The sequence below is a fragment of the Fringilla coelebs genome (assembly GCF_963513975.1).
Source record: "Fringilla coelebs genome assembly, chromosome: 20".
In the NCBI taxonomy this organism is placed as follows: Eukaryota; Metazoa; Chordata; class Aves; order Passeriformes; family Fringillidae; genus Fringilla; species Fringilla coelebs.
In genome coordinates, this window is record NC_140046.1 from 1521143 (window position 1) to 1542977 (window position 21835).

The window sequence follows — 21835 nt, forward strand, 5'->3', positions numbered from 1 at the left end:
AACATTTGGATTTCTACCAACAACAGAGAAGATGTAAGTTTACAGTTCAAATATTATTTTAAATCCCCTTGAAATCCTTTTTAAAAACTTAGTTTTTATATTTAATAAAATGCAAGTGGAAATCACTGGGCAGTCTCTTTTTAAAGCCCATTTTATTCAAATTCAGGTTTGTGTAAGATGCACAGATTTGCCTATTTTCGAAGAACCCATTAAGAGAAGCTCCAAATCAAGCTTTAAAATGTGTTATTAACCATCCACCCAGCCATTTGAAAGATACATGCCTGTGATAAGAGTATTGTATTGCCATTAACCTGTGGGATGGTTCGAGACATCTCTTATTCACACAAAACTCTAAATGCATCTAATTAAAGCCACAAGATCAGCTGTCCATATTAATCACTCACCGGTTTAATTAAGGTAAACCAGCTTGTCACAAAGCCAGCCTTCTCTATTCTTCACCATTATTGACTTTTAATAGTTCTCTGGATTGGTAATTCCTTGTTTAGGGCACTACCAAATCCCTGGGAGAGGACAGCAGTGTCCCCAGGGAGCTGCTGGGGACACCAGGGGAAATCAGCCCATCAGTGAAGCTCTCCAGAGAGGCACCCAGGGGGTTAAGGACACTGACCCTGGGGTGCACCCCAGCTCTGGGGGGATGAGAACCCCCTGGAAGGATTTGGTGATTCCTTGGGTGCTCCCCCCTCCACTCTGGTGCCCACAGCCAGGACTGGTGGCCGTGGGCTGTGACAAAATGCCCTAAACCAGAGAGAGCAGAGGAAAAAAGGGATTATGGATATTCCCAATTCTCCCTAGGCACACCTGCTGCCAGAAGTGATGAACATTTGTTCTGGGAAGAGCTGCTACCAGTGGAACACTTAGCATATGAACACTAACCTAATTCCTGTTGGAAATAAACCAATTTCCACTCTCTCCTTTACCAGAGGAGTATTTCAACCTAACAATAAAATCTCCACTGTAGCATGTCAGAGCAGCAGCTCCCTGGTAGCAGCCTGGAATTTTAAGTCTTAATGCTGCAATATCAGCTGTAATGAATTGTACGTAAATATGACTTCTAAAAATAAAAAGCCTTTTTCTTCCCTAAAAACCACGTATGAAGGAGAATTCAAAGGAAAGGAAACAGCCTCTCACTGCTGCCAGTAATGAGGAGCTTCTGAAACACTTTAACTACTCCCACCCAAATAAAATATTTCACTGCATTACTCAGCTCAGCTTTCCACCACCATCCAATATGGGTCATCACAATAAAAACTGTAACTGCTTATAAAACACCTGAAGAGCAGGAGAAAAGGCAAAGTGGGATGAACAGGCAGAAGAGAGTTAAATCCTGAATCATCACAAAATTCCAACAGACCCACCTGCTGAATTCTACTGACTATTAAGACCTGGACAAGAAAATTGTTTTTCCAGAAGAAAAACAGATTAATTGAAGAGCTTTTTATTATAATCTATAATAAAACAGTATAACTACTTATTCTGTTATCAGTAACTTGTGCACATTCATCAAATCTGGTTCATTTTCACTTGCCTAATTTCACACTGACACATAGAGGAAGCTGATTTCCAGTGCTGTTCTTTATCTGAATGTTTACCTTTTAAGCAGCAATCAAAATAAATTAATAACTATAAAATATTATTTGGAAGAGTGGAAATGATCCCAAGGAAAGCCTGGATGTAGATGTCAATAGGAAGGAAGAGGCAGGTGCTGAAATGCAGGCTGCAATCAGTGTTATGCACAGGGGTCAGAGGTTGTGAGCACCCTGAGCTTGCTGCTGATCACTGCTGGAGAAGCAGCTCCCTCCCAGGGTTTATTTCCATGCCCACATGCAATCCCCCACACACAAAGCAGCGCTCAGTTCTGACCCAGGGAAAGCAGAGCCATTCAGGGCCCTGTCAGCTCCATTGTGCTCTGCTCTCCCTGCTCTCAATGCAATGTTCAGCTCCAGCTCAGCGCCCTGACAAATAAAGGAAAGCACTTTATGAATCCAATTTAATTGGGAGGTGACAGAAAACACAGAGCCATTTTCCTCAGCCTGATCCCTGAACTGGCTCCAGCCTCTGCCAAACCCCACCGAGCACGGGACACGAACCAGGGCACCCCCCCAGCACTGGGACCTGCACAGATCCCCTCTGCCAGGAGGCATTTTGGGGAGGGAGGGGAGGGGAAGGCTGGAAGGGAAGGAGAGGAGGAGGGAGAGAGATCAGAAAAAGCCCAGCAAGAGAGGGAAATGGATGTGCAGCTGCCTGGCTGCTCAGCAGATGTCTGCGTGTGATGTACGAGGCCGGCAGAGGCTGTCGGAGCTGCTGCCAAGGACTGCCAGGTGATTAAAGCCTGCTCCAGCCTCAGCACTGCATTTCCAGTCCCTGGGGTCCCAAAGTGGCACCCAAGCCTGCCTGTGCTGCCAGATGCTGCTGGCTGGCGCTGCCCCTGCAGCTGGAGCAGCAGGGAAGGCGATCTGGAGCTGAGCCCCTGTCACCCATCCTTCACCTCTGCCCGGGCCTCAAACTGCTCCAATTTGCTGCCACTTCCCTCTTGGGAAATGGCCAAGATACAGTTGTGCCTGGCAGACCCATTTGTTTTACTCAGGTGACTCTCTTCCCTCAATGACCTCTATTAGTTTAAGTTTTAATTTAGATTAACCCCAGCACCCCAATTAACCAGGGAGGGGAGAAGCTAAGCTGGGCCTGCTCATATTTCTGAAATCACCATTTAGCACAGTTACAGTTATTAGAGGGAAAGATGGGGACACTCATCCATTGCTGTTTTCTTTTAAAAAAATTAACATTTCATGGCCAAGAAGCACCTTCTCTGCACAGGTCCTTGGACTGTCAGCCTCAGCTGTTTCTCCACTCCATGCTTCTGTTACACCAACTCCATTCTTCTGTGTTCTTAGGGTCCAGTGTGCCTCCAAAGCTGAGCTGCTGGGCCACTTGGACCCTAAATTCCCCCTCAGCAATATCTCAAAAGATTTATCTTTATTAAGATTTATCTTCAACCCCTGCTGCCAACAGGACAGGCCCTGTCCCATCACCCCTGGGAGCCTGGCACCCTCACATGGCAACAGCTCTCTCCCACTCCCCTAGAACTTTACTGGCCACTCTAATAATTATTCAAATTAAAAAAAAAAAATCTGTCTTTCCAGTGATAAAATGATATTTGTTTAGTCCTGAAGTTCAGGCTCTGTGTGGATCATCAAAGCAGCAGAGGTTTCACACACTGAGATGGGCTTACAGTGACATATTCCTCAGCATGTGACAATTTCAGTTCTCACAAAGCTGGCGCTGTCTTTATTAAATGAACTACAAGCACAGTGTTTCCCTGCACTGGGTGCAGATTACTTGCTTCTAAGAATTTTGCAAATAAAAGGATTCACTGGCCTGGCTCCAAGCTGGCCCAATTCCAAGGGAAGTGCTGGAGCAGCCCAGGGGCTCTCCCATTCAGCAGGTGAACGAGATGATTCGGGCTGAGACAAGAGCAACTTTCAGTGCTCCTGAGGATCCTCTGGGATTGCTTTTCCTAAGGGGGCTCTGCCCATAGAGAACAGAGAGGATTCAGAGCTTTTTCTCCTGTGTTGTTCCCCAGGGAGAACAACAGGCACAGCTCCTGACACACTCAAGCAGCAGCAGCAAGCTCACACCCACAGGGCTACTTCACACTCACACAGCCCTAGAGCGAAAACTGAGGGCAGAGTGCCCCGAGGGACTTGCAGAGATTTTGGCTGTTAAAACAGGTAACTGAGCTTTCCAGGTAAAGAGAAATATGGAGCAGAGAACTAACTGCATTTTCTCTGTGAGCATTAAAACCCAACTGGAGCCATAATTGCAACACACATTTAGCATCACCTACCTGGTGATAAAAGTCATCATCATCAAATATCTCCTCATCAATGTCCTTCAGGTGCCTGTTGGAGTCTGAGGGAGGGAGGACTTCCTGCAAGCATCAAGGAAACACTGAGAGCTCATATGTGCACATTTCTGTCCCTAACTCCAGAGACATCACCTGCAGCAGCTTGTAAACACACTTGATGATATGAAGGAATGGGGAAAAATTCCCAACATAACCAGCTTTTAAGGACCAGGAATACATTTAAAGGCAAGGCAGAAACGCTGCCAATGCCAGAATAGATTTATGATGCCTTTACTGGGAAATAAATAGGACTGTGCAAAGTCTTTCTGGCAAAATACTACAGATATTTTTAATGTAATGGCAAAAATACATCTTGCAAGTCCAGTAATTCTACCTGATCTCTCAGAATTGAGTATTTATTCATTCTTAAATACTAAATTAATAAAAGGCTTACTACTAACATATTCTGTAGGTTATATGCAGTATGATTTTAAAAGGGACTTTCTGGGTTAAAGACTCTGAACTGCAGAGTGAAAACCAAGTTTTGCTGCCGCAAAAATCAGATTTAGTGAGCAGCACAGGAAGGGCACAATCCCAGCTCGAGGAAAACCTTGCTCTCCCGTGTCAGGAACAGGGACAGGAGATAATGCAAACATCACAAAACTGGAATTTAAATGTTTTTCCTTAGCCATTACACTGCAGGAATTCACACTCAGAAATCCAGCAAAGTTGCCAAATTTCTGGCTTGGCACTCTATTATTGGCATGAGTGGCCACAAAGGGAGACCATTTTCTGTGAGAAAAAGAAATAATTTCCCAGGGGTCTGGGTATCAGCTCAGAGGTGACCCTAAGGGGGGCTCTAAGGGCATGCTCGGTCCTCCTTGGTGGCAGCTTTAGTTTTGGAGAAATCCAGCAAAGTTTGGAAATGTTCAGGTTGGTACCTCAGTGTCAGCAAGTGGGTGTGGCTGCCAAGGGAGACCATCTCCCATGGAAAAGAGAAGTCACCCTCCTCCACCCACCTCCCACACCAACCCCATCGCACTGCCGGCTCTGCAGAGCTTCCCAGGACGAGTGAGAGAAACACCAGCTCTGCAGAGCTTCCCAGGATGAGTGAGAGAAACACCAGCTCTGCAGAGCTTCCCAGGATCAGTGAAAGGAATACCAGCTCTGCAGAGCTTCCCAGGATGAGGGAGAGCAATACCAGCTCTGCAGAGCTTCCCAGGATGAGTGAGAGAAACACCAGTTCTGCAGAGCTTCCCAGGATCAGTGAAAGGAATACTAGCTCTGCAGAGCTTCCCAAGATGAGGGAGAGCAATACCAGCTCTGCAGAGCTTCCCAGGATGAGTGAGAGAAACACCAGTTCTGCAGAGCTTCCCAGGATGAGTGAGAGCAATCCCAGCTCTGCAGAGCTTCCCAGGACGAGCGGGAGCAATCCCAGCTCTGCAGTTTCCCGGGATGGACGGGTGCAATCCCAGCTCTGCAGAGCTCTCCAGGACGAGTGGGAGCAATCCCAGCTCTGCAGTTTCCCAGGAAGAGTGGGAGCAATCCCAGCTCTGCAGTTTCCCAGGAAGAGTGGGAGCAATCCCAGCTCTGCAGAGCTCCCCAGGATGAGCGGGAGCAATCCCAGCTCTGCAGTTTCCCGGGATGGACGGGAGCAATCCCAGCTCTGCAGTTTCCCAGAATGGACGGATGCAATCCCAGCTCTGCAGAGCTCCCCAGGATGAGCGGGTGCAATCCCAGCTCTGCAGTTTGCCGGGATGGACGGGTGCAATCCCAGCTCTGCAGTTTCCCAGGATGAGCGGGAGCAATCCCAGCTCTGCAGTTTGCCGGGATGAGCGGGTGCAATCCCAGCTCTGCAGTTTCCCAGAATGGACGGATGCAATCCCAGCTCTGCAGTTTCCCAGGATGAGCGGGAGCAATCCCAGCTCTGCAGAGCTCCCCAGGACGAGCGGGAGCAATCCCAGCTCTGCAGTTTGCCGGGATGGACGGGTGCAATCCCAGCTCCGCAGTTTCCCAGGATGAGCGGGTGCAATCCCAGCTCCGCAGTTTGCCGGGATGGACGGGTGCAATCCCAGCTCCGCAGTTTGCCGGGATGGATGGGTGCAATCCCCCTTACCGAGTCGGCAGGCCCGGGCGGAGGGGCCGGGGCAGGCTGCTGCTCCTGCCTGCCCAGCACGGCGTAGAGCGAGCGGCGGGTCTGCGTGCGCCGCAGCAGGCGCTCCCTGTCCAGCAGCACGTGCTCGATCTGCGCCAGCACCGAGCGCTCCAAGGCTCCGAAGCCCTGCACGGCATCAAGCGGTGTCAGACACGCACGGCCTCTCCTCCAGGCACCCCCCTCTGTCTTCCCATGTCACTGCATAAGCAGCTCCAGCAGCAGGAGGGGGTCTGGGGCTCGGTGCAGGGATTTCTGTGAGGATTTTTTATTTGTTTCTCCCTCGCTCTCCCTTCCCAACCTGAGGCGAGTTGATGCCTGGCTTAATAAAATGCCTTTGCTGTTCTGGTTCAGATTAACTTCTCCATGATTAATACCAACTCAGAGATGTGAGGAGACCCTGGATCTCTGGGTGAAATGATTACCCATTGTATTAAAGCCTACACTTCGTGGAGGAGGAGAGCCTCAGAGGGCCCTGCTTCTGGGAGGAACCACAAACAGCTCCTGCAGCAGCAAGAGTGGCATTTTCCTGGAGATTATTTGCTGCTGGAGATTATTGGCTATGAGGGGATGTCTGGTTAAGAAGACACAGAAACTACCAAGAGACACCTTCCACTGTCCCAGGTTGCTCCCAGCCCTGCCCAAGCTGGCCTGGGACACTTCCAGGGATGGGACAGGCACAGCTGCTCTGAGCACCTTGTGCCAGGGCCTCCCCTCACTCATAGGGACGAATTTATTCCATGAACCCCACCCAAATTTCCCCTTTTTCAGGATGAACTCGTTCCCCAGATCCCTGCTCCATGGGAGCCATGTCAGCACAAAGCAGGCCTTGCCTTCCCCATTTTGCCAGTTGCCAGCTTGGTCTTGTCGTGCCACTTCTGCAGGGTGCTGTTCCTGTAGCTCCTGAAGTCCCTGTAGCGCTTGGCTATGAACTCAGGGTACTCCTCAAACTTTAGCTTCCGCTTGGGGAGGCTCCTCCTCTTCTCCTGAGCCTTCTCCACTGGCTCCTCATCGCTGCTGCTCAGGATTTCATCCTCACTGGAACAAAAGCACTCAGGATAAACACCCTGTCCCTCCCTCAGGCAATGTGGGATCCTTGCTGGCCCCTCCACACTGATGATATTTTTGTTAAAAGCCCCACGGTTTAGTCCCTGCTCCATAATCAGAAATATTCCAAACCAGACGTCCCACCAGGCAGAAGGAATTCAAATAACAGTGTCTGCCACCCAGACACAGCAGCAGCACCTGAGAGAGCAGCAGGGCGAGGGTGGGCAGGAGGGCTGGGCATTGTCCTGTTTGCTGGAGACCAAAGGGTTCAGGAAGTTCTTACCTCTTTTTGCATTTACCTCTCAGTTTTTGCTTGCTTTCCATCCACCAGATGCCTCGTGCCTGGGTACTGATAAAGCAGCTCATCCTGAAGTTCCACCAGCACTTTGAGCAAGGCCTCCAGGGCTTTACAACCTGCAGAGCAAGAGACACAAGTGATGAGATCTGATCTATGGGGGAAACTTTGAACCATGACCTGGCGAGTTTAACGAGAGGACTCTGATCAGAAAAGCAGAACTGCAGGCCCAGAGATCCTCAGGAAGAGAGAAAGGGAAGAAAAGATGGGGTGGAAGGGGGTAAATTGATCCATACATGGTGAGAATATGATTTTTACTGGGCTGAGCAGTTGCACCCCAGGCTGCTCGCACACACAAATCCTGAAGGGAGATGTGATGCTGTGTAAAGGCTTTTGCAGCTGACAGTCCTCCTATGTCCATGCAGTGCCTGTTCCAAAGGCTGTGGGTTCTCAGAGGACACACAGCTCCAGCTGACTGTGGGACAGGTTAACTGCACACTGCCACAGCATCTGCTCTTCAAAAACAGCTCTTTTGTGGCAACCCACAAGCGTCCCTGCAGAACTCTCTGGTAGAAAACAAGTGTCTGCCCAGGCCTCCACAAACTGTCCCTCTGCACATCCACCACAGGGTCAGCTCTGCCAGCTGAAACACTTGGCACAGCCCTACCCCAAACCTAAACTGACCTTACTCTGGCTGGCAGAGCACGTGGGTTTGTGTGGAGAGCAGGAGCTGGGACCTTCCCCAGAGCTGCCCCTGGTGCCCCCTCTGCCACAGAGCCAGTGGGGCTGCTCTGCTAACTCCCCAACCTCCCTTTCAGCATGGCACAAAAAGAACAGGGAGAACTTTTCCCCAGTCCATTGTTTTCTTTATTTCTGCTTTTCAGTGGGGGACACAGAGATCATGGGTAGAGTGAACAGCAAATCTTCCTCAGGCAGACAGAGGCAGAAATCAGCCCAGACACTCAGAGGTCTCAATCTCCTGCGTGCTCCCACTGTGATATTGCTCAGCTGTCACCACCTTCAGATAAATTATGGCCTGACCTCAGTAACAGCAGTGTCAAGGAGAAGATGCTTTAAGATTTTTGTTGCAGATCAGCTGTTGGACTGGCCCTCCCTGAGCCCATGGTTCATTATAGATCCACTCTGACAACTGCTCCATATAAACCTATTAACGGATTAGGTTTGCTGCACTTGTAAATCAGACGTGTGTGAGCATCAAAACAATTCCACCAGACAAACAGACAAAAGCCCTTAAAAATGCATTTGTTGTAGGTGTCTGTAGCTAAAGCATCACTTGCAGAAGCCAAGTGCCCCCACCCTAGCCCGAGTGCACAGCTTACACCAGCAAAATCCTTCCCACTGCCTGCAACACAGCCCAATGTCCCCAGAGCTTCCCAAACTGTTTATTTTCTCCCTGCTGCCTCTCCTCCAGCAGCAGTGCTAATGCACCCCAGGCAGCTTTGATCCTGGCAATTACAACTGGAGTAGCACTCCAGCCCTTCTGGGGTACAGCAGGGCCGTGGTGAGCAGGCAAGGAAATAAAGACAGGCTCAGGCTGCCCCAGGCTAGGAGACACAGAGCCCAGCAGAAGTGGGGATGGGGAGCAATTTTATTTGGAGTGAAGGGGCTGGAGAGGGCAGGGAAGACAATGACCGTGTGTCTAACCAGGTGGGAGGGCTAATTATTCCAGGCAGTGGCTTCATCTCAGCCTCTTAGAGCTGGGTAATTTCCCTGCTCTCAGTTCTTGGGTATTTAATAGCATTATTGGATGGCATTCTCACTTCTACTGCTGGCTGCTTAAGGGTGCTGTAACTCCGCTTCAGAAGCCAAGTGTCACCTCCTCTGCTCTCTGCCCATCCAGCCCTGCCCTATCCATCTCACATTTCATTCCAGAAGGGGCTGTTTTCTTCCAGCCTCCTCTTCATCTCCTCTTCCCTCTGAAGCCCCTCTGCTTTGGGGCAGGGTCTGACCCCACTTGTGAATGAAGGTAGCACAAACCCAAACTGTTCCATGGATGCAAACTGGATCATTTAGAAAGGAGGCTGGACACTGACTGACCCTCCTGCCCCCAGCAGGACTTTTGTAATGCCGCTCCTTGTCTGAAACTGGCACACAACAAACCTGCCTGGAATGTAACCTCCAGCTCAGATGGGACTCAGAATGCCAGTGGTGAGACACTGCCCTGGAAGAGTCCCTTTTGAGAGTCCACAGGAACCCCTCCATTTTGTGGCCAGGAGGGAAAAAGTTGTTCCAGACCCAGCAGGCAGCAGTTCATCCATCCAGAGCCAGGACCAGTAAATCACAGTGTGCCTCAATGCTGCTCTTACATCCTCCTGTCCTGCAGCCCCCCACCCAGGCTGGAAGCAGCCCTGGAGTACTTAGCCCCATTTAGGGATAGCACTGCCATGGATCAAAGTGCCAGGAGACCCACCAGGGATGAAAGCTGTCCTGCTGCCCCAAAAGCACACAAAATCAGCTCTGTCAGTGCCACGGGCTGCGGACACGCTGCAGTGGGGGGACCTGGCTGCAGGGGCTGATCCCAGAGCTGCCCTGGAATCCACACAGTGCCCGTGGGGAGGGGCTGCTGGGGGCTGCTGTGCCCATCCACGCTCCAGGCCCAGCATTCCCACAGCTTCCCAGCCAGGAAAAGCCCTGGACCGCCCTCCATGACCTCTAAAGATGGGGCCTCACTTCAGCCTCCCAAGCAGCTGCAGGGAGCAGTGGGAGCATGCAGGACACTGAATCCTTGGGAAAACCCTTCCCAGGATGTACCAGCAGGAACCACCACCTACCCAGCACACAGCTCCACTGCAGAGCTGTCCCAGCACTGGAAATGGAGGACTTTTCCCCCTCAGTTCAATCTGGGGCTCTGGCATCACTGGAATATCACAGGCATGCAATGCCTTCCCTTCCCCCTGCCCCTCCACAGGGGAAAACTGGAGCGATGCTTGCATTGGGATGAGGGGATGCAGATTAAAAGCTGAGCTGGGAGTGCTCCCCTGCCTCCATGGAGAGTCCCCAGGGAGCCCCCATGATCCCACCACGCCGATCAAAAGGAGGAGAGGAACCCACCCTCTGATCCGAATGGCTGCACACAACAAGCACCTCCACCTGGTGCACAGGTTTATCCCAGCACTCCATGGAGAGCAGGAACCTTCCCTCCCTTCAAGGGCTGTGGGACAGGAGTTAAACTCCAGGTCAAAATGGCCCTCGATGAGCTGGCCTGGGAACAATGCTCCCCATTCACAGCCGGCAGCAGCCACTTGCACTCGTCATCCCCAGCAATTAATCCCCCACCAAACACGTTTGATTAAATCTTTTCAAGCAAATCCTTTGCTTTGCTTTTGTTAGTTCACTTCTTGTCAACATCTATTAAAATATGCCTTTAATTCTCCCACAATCTTAAAAAACACCGATTCCACTGTCTTCAACTTTAATCAACTGTATGGCCGGCATTTTTCATTTCATAATAATGTGCTGTTTGGAATTCAAGAGGCAGGCTCAACATCAATCATTCGGCAAGAATTTTTCCACTGCAATAAATATGCAAATGAGGAAAGCCAGTCAGTCGTATTTCAGGCCCGACTTGCTAGTGTTTTAAAAAAGACACAAATTTATTAATTGCCGTTGGCCAGCGGAATCCTATTACTTTGGGCATTGATTACAAAGCTGTGTGAGTGATTATTGTGCAACTCGCAGGCTATCCAGGCATGAGGAAAAATTATTAAAGCAAGGCAGAGATTATCAACTCGGAATAACAATAAGCCTTAACATTTTAGGCCTCTAACTTCTTCAACAAAGAATTACGCCGCAGCTCCAGTGTATCATAATTCTGAAGGCTGTCAGTATTACTTTTGGAGCTTGCTCTGTATTCCCAGCAGCAGGACCACGTTCCCAGCCAGGAAAAGGAGGGGGAATTCCTCCAGGTGGCACATCTCAGACATGGGGCTGTGGACAGGAGCCTCGTGGAATTCCCAGGGTGGAAGGAACCTCAGGAGGATGCCAGCAGCTCCAGCCTGGCACCCCCTGAGCATCCTGGGGTCCCCAAGCAACATGGCACAGAAATTCAAGAGGTAATTCTGTTTGATACAGGAGCTCCAAGAGCCAGCCCACACTCAGTTGGGCTAAAGGTGATTTTTTACAGGTGGTGTGGTTACATTCCCATTTCTCACACACTTCAGCACAAAGCACTGGGAAATCTGCCCAAATTTAGGAAATGATGGGAGCAACACTCCTTTCATGCTTCCCAAAACAGGGGGTTTGGGGAATTCTACCAAATGACAGGAGGAAAAGGGCCGACTTTGCTGCTGGCAGCAAAGGTCTGCTCCACACCCAAGCCCAGTTTGCTGGTTCCATTGGAATGCAAATGATACAAGAGCCTTTGCAGAGGGGAAAATTGTATTCCCTGGGCACAAAGGAGCCAGGGCTGCACCCCCCTTCCACAGCAGAGCTTCAGCTGACTCCCAAAGAGTTCCAGAACAGCCTCAATTTAGCCCTTTCACTCCAATATTACTGCATCTGACAGGGAGGACAACAGGATCAGACACAGATGAGTTTGCTAAAAGTAAAGAAAATAACTGGATTCAACAACAGAATAAAGGCTGGGTGTTCAGGGGTTTATTAGAGGGGACTGGGGGAGGGGGACAGCTGAGGAGGAGAGAAAGAGAAACACTTCCATGAAGCTCATGCTCTGCTGATTCACCTCAACCATCATCTTTTGATATCAGCCCAAACCAGGGAGGGGATGGGGCTGGCAAAAATGAGATTTATAAAAACTGATGCTTTCCATTACTGGAAATGCAAAGAAGCTGACAGCACACATTCCTGCCTCTGCCAGCCTGGAGGCCCCACGTACATGGGCAAGGAGGAGAAAGGAAGAGGAAATGTGAGATTTCATAGTTATATCTGGATATTAAGGCCAGAAGGGAACATTAGCCCATCCAGACTGACCTCCCCACATAATACCAGGCCATTAATTATATTTATCATGACAAGGCCTGAGTTTCCATCTCAAGGTACCCAATTGCCAATTAATCCAAGTTAGCTGACATTTGCACACGCTTGTCTGGACACTTTTAAAGCCTTTGTTGCCCTGCATCTTGTTTGTGCAGTACACAGACTAACATGCACAAATATTTAGCTAAATTCAGTTTAATTAGCTATTAATCTTGAGAAACTCAGGTGTAGGCAAAGCTGTCTGAGTGTCGTGTAATCCCCAGGCCTGAGGAACAGCTGGATCAGGTCACCAGCCAGGGACTGTCCCAGCATTTCCTGTGCCAAAATTTAAGGCAGAATTCAAATAAACCTCAGACATCACCACTGAACAACACACGTGGCTGTGGAGATCACCTATAAAATCATTTTACCACACCCATTCATGAGAAGGAGACACCAATTCTGCTCAAAAATACTGAATACCACAAGCCAAAAGCCTTGGCACTCTGTGAGGGAGGATAAGAGTTTTTTCTCTGCAAGTAGCCCAAAACTGCATGTTAAATAAAAGTCCTGCATTTCTCCACTACCTCCCCCACAGAATTCCTGAACAAATCACAGACATTAATCACAAACCACAAAATACCTTCCTGGTACCTCTCACAGCCCAAATTCTGTGCCCAAAACATCACTGACCTCATGACCCAACTTAACACTCACACAGCAACTAGAGAGCTCCAAAGCTGAGCCCTGGGATGTGTGCAGCCTCTCCCTCCATGGCCCTTCCCTCTCACAGCACACCCAGAATGGCCCAGGAGCTGCTCATCCTCACTGAGCCCACTGCCCACCAAAAGCTCTCTGTGGCATATTCCACAAAATTTAGAAAAAAGGATCAGATCATGATTCCTTCATTTCTTTCAGCTGAGGGAAGAGTATTCATTAGTGTCCACAGGCTTTGGCTCAGTCCCAAAAAGAGTTGAACAGATTCTCCATGAGACCAGAGAGGAGAGGTGGAATTTGGGGACACCTGCATCCAGAGAGGAGAGGTGGAATTTGGGGACACCTGCATCCACATCCATTTCAATCACATCCAGTCCTGCAGGAACTGACAGGGCTGATGCTTTTTGTATTCATAAAGTGTCCAGACTAACACAATTCAATTAAAATGAACTACCAGTTTTAAGTGGGCTAGATCTGATCACAATAATTTACACTCAGGCTTGAAACCCAGTTCTGCTGTCACACATTTGTGCAGGCTCCCAGTAAAATCTTCAAAGCAAGAATATATTTAAGTCCATGATCTTGCCTAGCACCAATTAATCCTGTAAGTGCTCTATGCCTCTGGAAACTGTGTAATCTGCCTGTGCCTCAGTTCCTCCCCCTCCCTGTGACACTCACCCTGCTCTGTATTAATGCATTAACATCTCCAGATGGAGGTGTGGATACACTGGAGCTCTAAAAGCCACCCAGGAATGGAGGTGAGAACAGAATTACCAGGGAGTTCTTGGCTGCTGAGTCCTGCAGGCTTCCCTTAAAAATTCCAAGCCTGTGTCAGTAAATCCCAGTTCATCACAGAGCTGTTCCCACCCAGGTGTGTCCAGGTGAGGGGAGAGGGGGAGGCCTTGCCAGCACATCCTCTCTCCCAGGAAGTGGAACAGCTTCTCTGGCACCTACAGCAGACTGGATTATATCCAAAATTAACCCCTGCTTAATCAGTGTCTTCAACATGACCTACCTGGATGTTGTGGAGGATGTAAAAATATTTATTTTAAAGACTGGGATTAAGAGAGCCCAACAAAAATCCTCATTAAAAAGACACTGAGAACATAGTCATACATTAACTGAGACTGAAGAGAATCTTTCCCTCTCTCTTAAATGTCAAAATATTGCAGAACCAACCCAGAAGAAAATGGAGATGCTCAGTATGAAGCACCCAGACAGAAAGGTCTAAATGTGGTGCTGTTTAGTGCCAAGACACAGAATCTGTCATGGGACAGGAACCCAACCTGCTGTGCCAGGGCCCAGCTCAGGAATTATTCCAGACAGGAGCACAGTTCTTTCCCAGCACACTCACCACAAACTTCCACCTCACAAAGAGCCATTTCTGGGTCCCTCCAAGTTCTAGGAACAAAAATCCAACAACTTCATTTCCCAGAAGGCAACAAAGCCCTCTGGGTTTTTGGTTTTTTGGGTTGTTTGTTTGTTTGTTTTTGTTGTTGTTGTTTTGGTTTTTGTTTGGTTGTTTTTTTGGGGTTTTTTTTAATCTGATTCACTCTACTCAGGTATATTTTATTACTGATCACAAACCTTGGCTCTCCAAAGTGCAAATAAGTTAATATTTGCTGTTGATTCCTGCACTGAGCAAATCCATCCCCACACACCCTGCATGTCTACTTCTACCAAACCCACTATTTCCTCCATTTCTTGAAATTATCTGCAGCTTATGCTGAGCAATAGAAATGTGGGATTCTGGTATTTTCTCTCAATCCACTGACAGATGGAGACAAAGCCAAAACAACCCCAAAACCCCACAAAAATGCAGTGAGCAGTTTGCATTTCAGGGACCTCCTGAACTCTTGCAAAAGGAAAGCACAGCCACTTGTCCCTTTAAAATCCTGCAATTTCCATCAGTTTTTGGCAAAAAACCTTCCTCACCTGGGTCTCTGAACACTCTTAACTCATCTCACCAACTATAAAGTGAAAATAATACAATCTGCTATCTAAAAGCTGCAATTCCCAGCTCTTTTGAAAAGCATAGAGTATTAGTCACTGAAGTGTTCCCAGTTTAGTATTTTTAACCAGAATTAGAAAGGAAAAGCTACAGGCCTGTACTGAGAAGCTCAGGGCCTTTGAGGATGAAGAGATTTGTTACCTCCTTGTCCCTCAATTATTTGTGGGGTTTTTTGTCACCCTATCAAGATTTAACACAACAAGCCCCAAACACTGGAACTGTTTAATTCCTGACACTGGATGTGGCTCCACCAATGTTTATTCCACCTCTGCTTTGGCTCTTCCTTGCCCTTGAGGGGATTTTTGTGGACAATTCCAGGAGCTCCCCTTCCAAGCTGGCAGCAGAGTGAAATATGAGTGGCAGGCCTGCAATCTGTGCACAGCCCCAGCACAGAAACTTGCACCTTGCACTCCTTTCCTATGTAAATAATGCAGGGATCCTGCGGGAACATGCCAGGGATTGGAATTTTTAATTAATGGGTCTCTTTAATGTGCAAATCAGGAGCAGATTGCAAATTCTGACTCGCATTGATTATGAAAAACATTAATTGAACGTGCAAGACCCCAAACAGAGGCAACATCTCAAGCCCTGGACCAGACTGGAAGATGCAGTGCAGGGGAATACAAATCTGTCCTGCAGGAACAGCCCAGCACCTTGGAACTGTGAGCTGGTTGGGTTTGTGTGTGCAGGGCACTGAACACGGGACATTTGTGCTGCTTTCAGAGCTCAGCCACTCTGATCTCAGCACTAAATCCATCCAGACTTGGGTGCAAAACAGGAATAAACATGAGCTCCATGACCACAGTTTAGTCTCCCATTTGTATGTAAAAAAGGGTGACAGAAAAAAAAATCTGGAATATAATTAAAGATTAAAAAAAAAAAAGGAAATAGAAAGTAAGACAGCACAAACAAAGCAATGCTGTCTCTTTAAACAGAAATTCATCCTATATAAATTATGGCCATAAACTTTTCCTGCAGTGCAGCCTAATTAATTCTTGTTCTATACACAAAGGGAAATGCTGGGTGACAAATGGGTGTGAAGCCTGAAAGCTGCCAGGTCTGCAAAACATTTTCTACTTCAATTTATAAGCAATTTTGCAGTAAATCATCTACCAGAACCTGAGATCTCAGGAATCTAAGGTTGTCCAAAGCATGTTGTAACATTCAAAAGAAAAAAAATCATAAAAGATTACAAAAACAATAAATTAAACATTTTAGGTATTGTAACCTCTGCTCTCAAAATCTGGAAAATGAGCATGACCTTCCCATTTTCACCCAGGTTTGGCTTGAAAACTGCAAATGGATGGAGAATTGCTGTCTACTCTTTAACACAATTACACTCCAGCCCTTAGGGAATTCCAGCACCACAACAGGCTTGTCCTGAGTAGGAGATACCCAAGAGGAAAATACACAAAGGACCATTTTCCAATTCAAAAGATTCAATCTTCCTCTGAGCGCAGCACAGAAATTTCATGAGAAATGGAAAGATTTGGGGAAAATAACTGGAAACACTCTTGTTCAGGAGCTCTGAGAGCACTGGGAGCCTCCTGACTTCAGCATCCTGCAGGGCTCACCCAGAGTCTGGGATTTTGGCACCCAGTCTTTTGTGCAACTGGAACACCAAATCATTCCCTCTTGTTCAATGAGGATGATGAAAACGTGCCAGATTTATTTTGTGGGTTTGGGCTGAAGTGCTGAGGCTGCCCTGAAAGGAGAGCATCATCCAGGCCACGATGATCCCCAATCCTGTCCAAGGCTGAGGCGCAGCAGTAGTGGTGGAATGCCCCTAAATTCACTATTTCCCATCTGTCAGCCTGAGATTTCCTCTGCTAACACTGCCCCTGTCACTCCAGCCCTGTGTTCTGTCCCCACAGATGACCCACAGAACACAAACCCAAGCTATGAGGAACATCAGAGTGAACTCCCTGCCCAGGTGATGAGGAGGTCAGGAGGGAATCACCCAGCACCTCTTAGCAGTGCAGCTTCCCTCAGAGCTCTGCACAACTGAGGGATCAGCCTCTGCAGCACTGGGGACATTACACTCCATGCTCCTGGGTGCATTTTGCTTATGGGAAATAGCAAAATGTCAACCATTGTTTCTGTTAAAGGTCTTTAATGATATTGCATCTTAGACCTGTAATGAAACATGGAGCTGGGGCAGCTTGTAATGCATCTCATTAAGGACATTAATAACGTGTGCTCCACTGAAAGGTCAGCACAGCCTTGGTGGGAGTTTGCCTTTTTGTCCTTAATCACTTCATTTCAAGCAGCAGAGCCAACTTCGAAGCAGAAAGCAGCTCACCTGTAACTGCAGGTAAGCTGACTGCCCTGCCCTGCCCTGAGGCAGAGGATCTCAGCCAAAATTTGCTGCAGGACCAAGGTTCAGGGTCATGTCTGACCACCCAGACATCTCCCTCCCCATGCATTCACCTCAAGGCCAGAAAAAAAGGTGTCCTAAGATAGAAACTAAACAGAACCACACCACACTGCAGCCCAGTACTCTGCAGTCACCCACTGCAGCCTGCATGTTATGATTCCACATGGGAGAATCTACCACAGATCTCATCAGATCAGTGTCATTAACAGAGACTCAGGAATGAACAGCTGAAGCAGCTCCATGCTGGAATTCACCTGCACAGCCCCTCCTTTGGGCTGCACTGCTCCTGCTTTGGGTAAACCCTGCATTCACCGGCCCAGCACAAAACTGCTACAAGGTGTCTCTGGGCAAAGCAGCCCAGCTCCGCACTGAACAGCAATAAGCAACTGTTTGTCAGGCTCTGAGCAAGGCAGAAAGATTAAAAGGCTCTTACAGTTCTCCACAGCGTGGTCAAAGTCCTGTCCCCCCTCCTTCCTGAACCTGGGGTAGGTGTCTGGCTGGGGCAGCCTGTTGGCTGTCAGGAGCACCTTCTGCATCTTGATCCTGCCTTCCATCAGCTGATCCCACAGGGCTTCAAACAGAAAGGAAAATGAAAGAATCAGTTAGCAAGACAAAGCACTTGTTCCTGAGAAGGACCTGGCAGCTCAGGCCCTCTCCTCTGGCTGCATTCCTCCTGCTCAGGGCAGCCTTGGGATGCACTGGAGCACAACATGGGTGCCACAAGCCTCTGGATAAAGCAAATGCCAACTGCAGCTCTGTGACACACAGACCAAACCACCCCTTTGCTTTACTGCTTCAGAGGTTTGATATTTAACAGGTCAAACAGGAAGAAATGGCATTTTGGGAGTTCCACTTTGGAACGAAACAAAGTGATCACAGCAGGACCAGTGCAGGGAGTTCCCAAACCCAATGGTCCCATGAGGACATGCAGCACTGGTTCAGTTAAGCTAATGGATAAATACACTTCCCATCAGGAGCTGTAATAGCAGCAGTGACACCAGAACATCTGGCAGAACATCTGCACACACAGGGGGCTGCTGCAGCATGCACCATGCTGAGGGGCTCAGGCTGCTTTCACACTGCCAGCAGACACAGCAAACATGCACAAACCTAGCTGGTTCCTCACAGCTTTGCCCTTCTCCACTTCTTCAGACTCCTGTCCTCTGGAGAAGGTCAGCACTCCCCCATCATCTTCACTGTCTTTGGTTTCTTTTCCATCATCGTGGTTTTCACTCCCAAATTCCTCCTCCTCCTCATCACTTCCTTCTTCCATGTCAGCACCATCTTCTTCCTCATCCTCATCTTCATCCTCCCCTTCACTGCTCCCTGCATCATCCATGCCCTCTGTAAACTTCTCAAAGTCTGTGATATTCTGGGAGCTGAACTTGGGTGCCTTGGCCTCTTCATCATCCTCCAAGTCCTCCTCCTGCTCACTGCCAGCACTGCTGGGCTTCTCCCTGCCCTGAGTGCCAACACTGTCCTCCTCTTCTGAGCCTTCACTGCCACTGTACCAGTCATCCAGTGCTTCTTCAGCTGATAAATGAGAGAAAAAAGTTATTTACTTGGCAGAAAAGTTCACCAGCATCAGCTGAGGTCTGGGCTATTTGATGTCCAGTTTAACTGTGGCTGTTCCTTGCCCTGTAACAGGGCCCTGAGGTTTGCCATGCCCAGTCACGAGCTGACATCATGCTCTGCCAACAAAAAGGGGGGAAAAAAAAAAAAGAGATTTCTTACCAGATCCTTCTTCAGACGGAGCATCTCCCCAGAGCTCCTCCTGCAGAGCTTTCCGAGATGTGGCTTTCCCACTGTACCTCTTATCAGCTTCCAGGAGAGAGGCCGAAGCTCTTTTCCTGATATTGCCAACAGGCAAAATGTCATCCGTGCCTTCCTCCTCAAATCTGTCAATCACTTTAGCAACTGTAGCTGTGGGAGGAAAAAAGGGAAAGGGTGTCTGAAACTGAGCTGAATTCCAGCCTGGAAGGAGCCCTGGGAAGCTCCTCACGCCCCGTTAAGGACCACAGAGCTTCCCCCCCTGCACTGCACAGGGGAGCAGCCACTTGGAAAAGTGCAGGCAAGGCACACAAACAATTTCCTGCAAGGAGGAAAGGCTCCTGCACGAAGCAGAACATGAACTAAACCCATCCAAGCCCTCCCAAGGATGCAGGAGGGTCTCTGAGCCCTTCATGACTCTGCAATGCCTTCATTCACTTCATGCCTGCAGGTTAAAAGAGGAAAACTCCAATTCAGCACTCTGGCCTCTTGCTATATATACAGGCCACATAAACACATAAACACTTCAGAAAAGCTCAACAGAGGAAATCATTCCACTGTGGTTGTTGCCCTCCTTCACCCCCATCTCCTGCAGGACACAGAGCAGAGCAGTCCAGCCCAGAGAACACATCCCACCACCCTCCCTCCCTGCTCCACTCAAGGCACCCTGTGCCAAATTACAGGGTCAGCTCTGTGGGTAATGACAGACTCAAACCCCTGAGCGCTCCTAACGTGTGTTTGGAAATATTAATGCCTCGCTTGGAGTGTTTATGAGAGGCAGAAGGGGGCAAAAAAATCTGCTCATAACCAAAGCAACAAAGTACAGCCACTCCAGGCAGCAGAGGATGGCAAAATGCTGGGCAACAAGGAGGGCAGGAAGGGCAGAGACAGATCCTTCCAGCCACTCCTGGGATCCTCAATCTTGGCACCACCACGGGATGAAGCTCTCCCCAGAGCAGCTGGGGCTGCCCCTGGACCCCTGGCAGTGTCCCAGGCCAGGCTGGATGGGTTTGGAGCACCCGGGACAGTGGGAGGTGTCCCTGCCATGGCAGGGGTGCCACTGGATGGGCTCTGAGGCCCCAAACCCAACCAGTCTGGGCTTCTGTGAAGTCTGGGACAAAATAATGGTTAGTAAAATGGGAAAACGCCTCTGCTGACCACGGTACCTTCCTCAGTTATTAAAACGTTTCTTACAAGACGCTCTTGTTCTCACAGACTGCAAGAAAGAACCAGGCCGGGCCTAACACAGGTCCGACCCCTGGGGTGGCCCCAGCCCCCGGGAGAACCCCGATCCCGGACACAGCCCCGATCCCACAGGCGGCTCCATGAACCCCACCGCAGAGGTAACCCCCAGACCCGAACAGCCCCGATCCCCGAGACCGCTCCGGGCCGAGAGCACGGCGGGAGCCCGACCCACCCCACCGCCGCCACCGCCGCGGCGCCACGTGCGGCCGCTCCGGCAGCGCCCCGGCAGCGCCCGGGCCAGCCCTTCCCGGCCCCGCCGGCCGCGATGCCAACCCCCCCGTCCCGGTACTCCCGCACCTTCCTCCGCATCATCCTCGGGGTCCCGCGGGCCGGGCCGGGGGTCCAACAGCTCCTGCAGCTGCAGCGCCAAGGGCGCCGCCATCTTGGGGGGAGAGCGGGGCGGGGATGGGGCGGGGCGGGGCCAGCTGCGGGGGCAGGGCTGGAGGCGGGGCCTGCGCGTGAGGGGACGGGGCGTGAGGGGGCGCCCGGGAATAAACCCGGAATCCAACCGGGAATAAACCCGGAATCCAACCGGGAATAAACCCGGTATCCAACCGGGAACGATCCTGGGGTCACACCAGGATCCAGCCGGGAGCCCCCCGAGCCCCCCGCCATTACCGGGGGATTCGCAGCAGGGCTGTGAGAATTGGGGCTCACGGTAGCGGATGCCAAACCGGCAGCACAGCAGCAAAGTGCCATTAATAATGTACAATATGACAACTATTGCTTTAAATCAACGTCAAACTTTCTCTGCCTCTCCAGCTGTGCAGAGCTGAATTAATTCTTCTCCCGTCCTGTGCTGAATATTCTGTGGCCTCTGCTGGAGTCCCCCTCACAGCAGTGAGGCCCCGGAGCTGGGTTCTCAGGCCAGGCCTCGCTCACAGATAGATCCTTACACCTGAATTACACCTGAGTTACACCGACCAAGGGGAATTTGGGAATTCTGGCTCCCGGGGTCACACTCAGGCCAAGGAGCCGCAGCCAGGGGATGCAGACGTGACCCTCAGAGAGCCTTAGCTGGGACGGGCGCTCTGGGCTCGCCCTCTGCAGCCTCTCCCGGGCCCTTTCTGTGCTCCTGAGGTGGCCCCAAACCTCCAGGAATTGCCCGGAATTGGGGAGCACCAGTCCAGGCTGGCACGGATTTTGTTCCAAGAGGCAGGGCCCCCACTCAGCCTCTCCAAGCTCTGAGCTTCAGACCCCACAGCGAGCTCCAGATTTGGGCTTTCCACATCCAGCGCTGGGGTTTCACCCGCGAAGGCCCCAGCAGCCCCATGGGAACCTGAGCGAGCTGATGTTCATGGCCTTCTTGTCCTCCCTGCCCCCGAGGAGCCTTTGAATGCCGTAAAAAGGAGCAGGAGGGGGCTGGTGCGGGGAGGACGGGGCCGGGATGCAGCCGGATCCATCCCGCCGCACGGCTCATG

The 21835-nt window shown here is 50.0% G+C and overlaps 1 protein-coding gene across 2 annotated transcripts in view; it reads right to left on the reverse strand.

Moving 5' to 3' along the window:
* The window catches only part of AATF (apoptosis antagonizing transcription factor), a 37250-nt gene extending 16432 nt beyond the window's left edge, over window positions 1-20818 (reverse strand). For both annotated transcript variants that reach the window (XR_014616644.1, XM_084218905.1), the window contains exons 1-8: window positions 20712-20818; window positions 19134-19322; window positions 18510-18932; window positions 17833-17970; window positions 7364-7478; window positions 6851-7055; window positions 5982-6146; window positions 3866-3949 (exon numbers count right to left, since the gene is read on the reverse strand). Coding sequence is in view for 1 of the 2 variants with exons in the window: in XM_084218905.1 (XP_084075031.1) it covers window positions 3866-3949; window positions 5982-6146; window positions 6851-7055; window positions 7364-7478; window positions 17833-17970; window positions 18510-18932; window positions 19134-19322; window positions 20712-20796 (1404 nt within the window). In the remaining variant the exon portion in view is untranslated. The remainder of the gene's footprint in view (window positions 1-3865; window positions 3950-5981; window positions 6147-6850; window positions 7056-7363; window positions 7479-17832; window positions 17971-18509; window positions 18933-19133; window positions 19323-20711) is intronic.
* Between the last annotated feature and the right edge of the window lie 1017 nt (window positions 20819-21835).